Source organism: Quercus lobata, chromosome 2, assembly GCF_001633185.2.
Source record: "Quercus lobata isolate SW786 chromosome 2, ValleyOak3.0 Primary Assembly, whole genome shotgun sequence".
NCBI classification, from domain to species: Eukaryota; Viridiplantae; Streptophyta; class Magnoliopsida; order Fagales; family Fagaceae; genus Quercus; species Quercus lobata.
Genome location: NC_044905.1, coordinates 5,419,697 through 5,426,931, shown reverse-complemented (window position 1 = coordinate 5,426,931; position 7,235 = coordinate 5,419,697). Strand labels below are relative to the sequence as shown.

At 36.8% G+C, this 7,235-nt stretch overlaps 1 protein-coding gene across 1 annotated transcript; it reads left to right on the top strand.

Moving 5' to 3' along the window:
- Positions 1-5,837: 5,837 nt before the first annotated feature.
- Positions 5,838-6,359, top strand: LOC115957954. Its single transcript, XM_031076313.1, has 2 exons — positions 5,838-6,026; positions 6,141-6,359. The coding sequence occupies exons 1-2, from the start codon at positions 5,838-5,840 to the stop codon at positions 6,357-6,359; spliced, it is 408 nt and encodes a 135-aa protein (XP_030932173.1).
- The last annotated feature ends 876 nt before the right edge of the window (positions 6,360-7,235 follow it).

The window sequence follows — 7,235 nt, the reverse complement described above, 5'->3', positions numbered from 1 at the left end:
TAACAGAAATAAAGAGTCAAGCAGGTATTTAAAGAGAAAAGGCACCAACAATTTCTAAATGAAAATAAATCACAAGCACCAAAAGAACCAAACTGACCTAGATGCCAAATTTACTGAAAAAAAAATGCCTTGAAAATTAGCCAAGCACCAAAATCTATCAAACAAATTGAACAACCAAGAATAGTAAAACACATTCAAGGAATAGTATATATATATATATATATATAAGAGAATAGTGAAGTCAAGAGAATAAAAGGGGTTTCTCCATTGTCAAATTCAATTATACAGCCCAAGCACAATCTTTGAAGTAAGACATTTACAAGAACTCCATTGCTCAAGTACTGCATTTAAAAAATAAAATATGAGATCAAGAGAAAAATTTTTAATTACTTTGTTTGAGGAAATGGTATATTAAAAGACTCATAAGCAAAATATGAGAACAAGAGAAAATTTTAAAATTTCCTCTTCAATAGACATATCAAGATTAAAATTGTCTTTGTCCTCACCAGCATACAAAGAATTGCAGGAACTATGAAATTATTCATCACAAAAGAAAAAAATAAACATCATCCGCACATAAAGAAATTTACATACTTATGCACCTGTAGAGAACCAAATCGATCTATAAAGAAGTTTTCTGCAACAAAACCTTAATAAAAATTTAAAAACCACACCAAAATCTATATAACAAATGGAACAAGGAACTAGTATTACTTTCAAGGGAACAATATATTAGAAGACGTATGCGCAAAAAGTGAAATCAAGAGAACAAGAGAAGAGTTTCAAATTTCAGACTCATAATTACCAGCCAGCCAACAAGAAGGGAAAGGAAACTTTACATATTTATGCTCACATAGAAGACACAAATTGGTCAACAGAAGCTTGCTACAACAAACACCTTTAAAAATAAAAATAAAAAACCCACGCACCAAAATCTATTAAATAAACGAAACGAAGTCATTCCTTGATTCTTGTTAATCTACCTGTCCCTCGAAAAATGCCTTAAAAAGAAACCATGCACCTAGTCATTCCTAGAAAGCCCAACTCACACCAATAACAATAGGATGAAACAAAAAACTGTATTATTTTCCCTCGGCAACCATATTAAGGTCACAATCTTTGTTAATCTACCTGTCCCTCAACATCAGGAGGCATTACCACAATCAAATTGAATAACCGAATTTCAAACAAGAGAAGACAAAGAAACAAGAAGAATTGCAAGGGAAATTTCAAGCCCTCACTAGGTGAGACATGATTTTATGGCTGTCTGTTCAGGAAACTAAACTCTAAGAGAAGAAGTTGCAGGCCCAAGTATTAGAATGAATCAAAACAAGCCAAAAAAAAATTTATAATTCTTATGATTGCAAAAGAGAAAAGTGAAAGTGGGAGGAGAAGAGGGCTCATCACCCAGTTCCTGTAAACAAACGATGAACAGATTTTTAACATGCAAATTGCATAAGTTGCAAAACAACAAATGAGAGAACTATATACTTCAAAAGAAATTAAAACAAGGAAAAAGTATTTAAGTTCTCACAATTGAAAAAGAGAATAATTAAAGCGGGAAGGAAAAAAGAGATTGTCACCTAATCAAGCTTGGCTGCTTAAGCTGCCAAACACAGAAAAAACAAACACCAGTTCCAGTAGACATATAAGGAATATATTTTTAACATGCACAAAGAATCACAGGAGAAGCGAAACAACAAATGAAAGAACAACTATATTTCAAAGATTGCAACAAATTTTAAAGATAAATCAATTAATCAATTATCTTAAATTCTAAAAAGTTGTAATAAGTTCAAGTAGATGGGAGTAAAAACATGCTAAGCGGTGCTGGAATCTGTTAAGACTCCAGAAATGCAGACTGAAATACACACAACACTAGAACCAGCCACCCAACAATAAGGGAAAGGAAAATTTATCCATTTGTGACACTAAAGAAGACAAACCCAGATAATCTATAAAACAACCAAATTTGCAAAAACAAACGCCTTAAAAACTGCCAAGTACCAAAATCACTAAAATAAATTAAAATGGAAGAGGATCATGTTCAAGGGGAAAAAAATTTCAAATTCTGTTGCTCAAGTATAATAAAAAATTTGATTCAACATGGGATGCATCTGGCTCGGAAACTAAAGCCTAGAAAATCAATCACAGGCCCAAATATTAGAAAGCATTAAATCAAGAAGAAGCTCTTCCCTATAATTGCCAAATCAACTACGCTACTTAAGCTTTCCTAAAGGTGGGAAAAAGACCCAACTTCCATTAAAATCCAAATTAGATATGGGGCGAGTATCGCTAAAAGCAGAGAATAACAACAGAATGAAAATGCAATCCCTTAGTGGTGCAGTGCAGGCATTAATTTCCCACAATAGCAAACTGAAAATACATGCATTACAAAGCTACAATTCAGGACAAGCAACACTACTCAAAAAACACACAATCATAAATATGATTGAAAAGAGAAAAAAAAAATTTTAATTAAAAACTCCACAAGTGAACCCCATTACATCAGACCCAAACAAAAGATACATTAAACAAAAGAAAGATCAGATATTGAAAGAAATACTAATTTACAACAACAACAAAATTCTTCATTACAGTGCAAGAAGAAAACAAGCGTAAGATTGAGAATTTGGGGAATAACGCCAGTCGCAGCACCAAAACCTAATCGGAAAACAAAAACAAGAAATTTGAGAGCAGAGACCAAGAAAACCTAACACAAAATATATACAAGTTAATGAACGTTGGGGTGATGTTATATTTATACCCAATCCTTTCCGACTCTAACTCGGTAAAATGAATTGGCTTAAAATTAACGCTTTTAAAAAATAATAAATAAATTTTAAATTAAAGCAGTCCGCCTTTTTCTTTTTCTTTTTTTTTATAACTCGTTTTGGTGGCACGTGTCTTGCACGTGCAAGTGGATTTTTTTTAATTAGTTAATTAAGATATGATTTTTTTTTTTTTTAAGAAAGTACTTAAACGTAAAATAGGTACATAAAAATATTTATTTACTATAACAATTTCTTATAATCTTTGCTAAAGGGAACGTTTTACTCACTATAAAGTTCTAAAAAGAATGATAACAAAATATAAATAAGGAAATTATTTAACTTTAAATTTGGGGTTGTGAAACTCCTCAAATATAAAGGGGAAAAGTTTGCAAAAGATAAAAATGGTGTAAAACTATGTGTTTTTTTACTTAATTAGTGTTTCAAAAAAAAAAATCTCAAGAAAATTGTGTAAAACTGTAAATTTTGGCTCAGCAAATTAACTAAACCAAAAAATGTTACGATATTTTCACAATACCTTTTATTTTTATTTATGGTGGGTCTTGGTCTAATATTTAATTGTTTTATTCTATAATAATGCTACGTCCACAGCATTTTTACAATATCTTAAGTGACAAATTGTTACTGATTTTAAATTAAAACAACCACTTAAAACTATGCATTTAAAAGAAAATTTAAAAAAACAACAAAACTGCAAATAATGAAAATTGTGTCTCAAATAGTGAATTTTGGCTCACCAAATTTGACTAAACAAAAAAAGAAAGTCTATAAACACAACAAAATGTCACAGCATTTTTCACAATGACATTTTATTTTCAATTGTGGTAGGTCTCAATCTTATATTTTATTATATTATTTTTTACATTCACAATATTTTGACAACAAATTGTTACTGATTTCAAATTGGGACCACCACATTAAATTGTGCGTTTAAAAAAAAAGTCAACCCAATAAAACTATTAGAGAAAAATAGTGCTTAAGACATCAATAAGTGAATTTTTGAAATAATGTTTAGAAAAAGGATTTTACTAATATGTGCCCTTAGGGCACACATTAATTTCTATTTTTGGAAAAAAATTTCTTGAGAATTGAAAAAGTAATGACAGCTTTTTCAATTCTCAATAAAATGTTTCCAAAAATAGAAAGTTTAATGTATGCCCTAAAGGCAGACATTAACAGGACACTTAGAAAAATAGGCTATGTGAGCTAGAGCAAAGCCCTTACTTTTAAGCCCAACATTAGTTGAAATCCCGTGCATTGCACGGTTTTGGTCATAAACTTATAACATGTATAATTTCCTTGAAAAACACTAATTAATGATTAAAGAGAAATGCAATACATGGTCTGACTAAGCCATATCTTTTACTTATTCAAATAACAATTAAGGTGAAGTAGGGTCAAGAACAACGAATAATAATTATAACACACTGACATAATAGCATTTTTATTTGTCAACTTAATATCAACACTTACCACACTTACCATGCTAAGATGTTCTCTTTCTCTTTTTCTCATAAAAAAAGATAAGATGATTGTGTTAATTAATATATACAAGCATAAAATTAACACCCTACTGTTGCATGAATTACGATTAAAATTGCAAAAATATTTTTACTTTAACCCCAAGAAACCATCCTGAATTACAAATTAAGAACTATCCACATTTATAAACATAAAAAAAAAAAATAAATAAAAAAAATGAAAGCAAACTTCACTACAACACACACAAAAGAAACTGATGGGAATGACGATTCGACATCCCTAGACGAAGATAACACTAATGACGAAGGAAGCATCCTTGACGAAGTCATCAGGAACAACGAAGAAAGCTATCATCACTGACGAAGGCAGGGAGTCATTCAATGCAGTCAATCAATAACCTGAGCAGTTACGAAATCAACCCAACAGACCGTTGGGAACCTCTTAAAAGTATCATTATTGGACCAAGGGCGTTACTTGAGAAAGCATTAACCACCCCAACGGCTAGCCCCCAAGGTCGCAGGTATAAAGCTCCCACACAGTCAATAGAAGGTACGATATATATACAAACACAAACCCACATCTTGATTTTCTATTTTTTATCATTCTAACTTTGGCATCGGAGACGTTGTGGCAGGCACCACACCGGTGACCATCATTAAGCATACTCTCTCGCACAACGAAGGGTTCCATCTACTCACTGTTGCTGACGATCCTGTGCATCATCAGTTTGGCGCCGTCTGTGGGAAACGATATTTTCAAATTCATATCTGAGAACGTAGCTCCCATCAACCTTCTACATTTAGATGGAATCCAACCCAGACTCTGCAGCCTTGGCCCAGCAAGTCTAGGCCCTTGCAGCCACCATTGAAGAACTCACTAAACAAAACCAGGAAGAGAACCGGTCCAAGGGTAACATGGAGGAAGAAGGGGATAGTCAACGGAGGGAAACCCCCCGAAGACCATCTACTCCGGACGAATAGAACTTAGATCTTCTTCGAGAAATGAGGAAAGAGATGGACGAACTAAGGAGTGCTATCAAAGAGAAGACGGACCGAAGCGTAGACAAAATGATAAGGGCTACAGATTCGCCATTCACTACTGCGGTACTTGAATGCCCTGTGCCGTCGAAGTTTCGCTTGCCTCAATTGGAGCCATTCGACGGACTCAAGGACCCACAGGATCATCTTAATACCTTTAAGACGACTCTGGGTCTTCAGCAACCACTTGACGAGATATTGTGTCGTTCATTCCCGACGACTCTCAAAGGAGCTGCAAGAGAATGGTTTACTAAGTTGCCAAACTCGTCTATAGACAATTTCGATCAGCTGGGTAGCGCCTTCTTGCGCCACTTCATAGGGGGACAACGCCCAAGGAGGCCAGTAGATTACTTACTCACCATAAGACAGGGAGAGAAGGAGACTCTGAGGTCATATGTCAAGCGATTCACTCGGGAAAACTCTAGAAGTAGACGAAACTGATGACAAGGTGCAGCTGACGACCTTCAAAGCAGGGTTGAGATCCAGAGACCTCGTGGCCTCTCTTGCAAAAAATCCCCCGAAGACGATGGCTGAGATGCTCTTGAAGGCACAAAAGTACATGAACGCGGAAGATGCTCTAGCTGCCATAAAAGATACTGAGAGGCCAGGAGACAAGTCCAAGAGGGAAGACGACCGTAGAGGGCAAAAGAGAGACAGACCAGAACGTCGGAACAATGACGGGAATAGAAGGAAGGACGACAAAAATCCTCGAACGGTAAAATTTACTCCTTTGGTTATGCCTGTTGACAAGATTTTCACGCAGATCAAGGACGAGCATTATCTCAAATGGCCCAGGCCATTACACTCATCCCCCAATGTACGTGACAAGAACAAGTATTGCCGGTTCCATAGAGACCACGGTCATAACACAGAAGATTGCAGAGACCTGAATGAGCAAATAGAGGAATTAATACGGAAAGGAAAGTTACAGAAGTATGTAAAGAAAGGAGAATATAGCAAGTTCAGAGACGACAACAGGACCCAACATGAATCCTTCACTCGGGATGACGACCATCCATCCCAGCCTCCACGCAAGGTGATCGGGTAGATAAACACGATCACAAGAGGACCATTCTCAAGAGGATCATTCAGATCACTCAAAAAAGCATGCCATAGACAGGTGAACAGCGTCCACACTATGCCTCCGTCCAAGCACCGACGAACATACCAAGACATGTCCTTCAGTGAAGGAGACGTTAGGGGAGTAAAGCAGCCCCACAACGATCCCCTGGTCATAGTGCTGAATATAGAAGGGTTCAATACCAGAAGGATCCTTGTTGATAACGGGAGCTCAGCGGATATCATCTACCTCCCAGCCTTCCAGCAGCTGAGATTAGATCCAAAAAGGTTTCGCCCTTTTGACTCTCCGCTCGTCAGCTTCAGTGGAGACAGGGTCTACCCCAGGGGTATAGTGACTCTGACGGTGACGGCAGGGACCTACCCATTGCAGTTGACCAAACAAGTAGACTTATTGGTGGTAGATTGCCCCTCATCCTACAATATCATCATTGGGAGGCCCACCCTCAACAAGTGGAAGGCGGCAACGTCAACCTACTGTTTGGAGGTGAAATTCCCGACAGACAACGGCGTGGGTGAAGTGAAGGGTGATCAAGTCCTGACAAGGGAATGCTATCAGGTCGTACTGGCAAGAAAGGAGAACCACACGTGAACGATTGAAGAAAAAGAGGAAGACGGGATGGAGACCCTGGAAGCAGTGGAATTGGTAGAAGGAAATGCGGACAAGACGACCAAGATAGGGACGACGCTAAGCCCCGAGATGAGAACGAGACTCATAAAGTTCCTTAAAGGGAATCTAGATGTCTTTGCATGGAGTCACGAGGACATGCCGAGCATATCTCCAGAAGTCATCCAGCATAGGCTGAATGTGGACCCCAGCAGGAAGCCCGTTCAGCAACGACGAAGA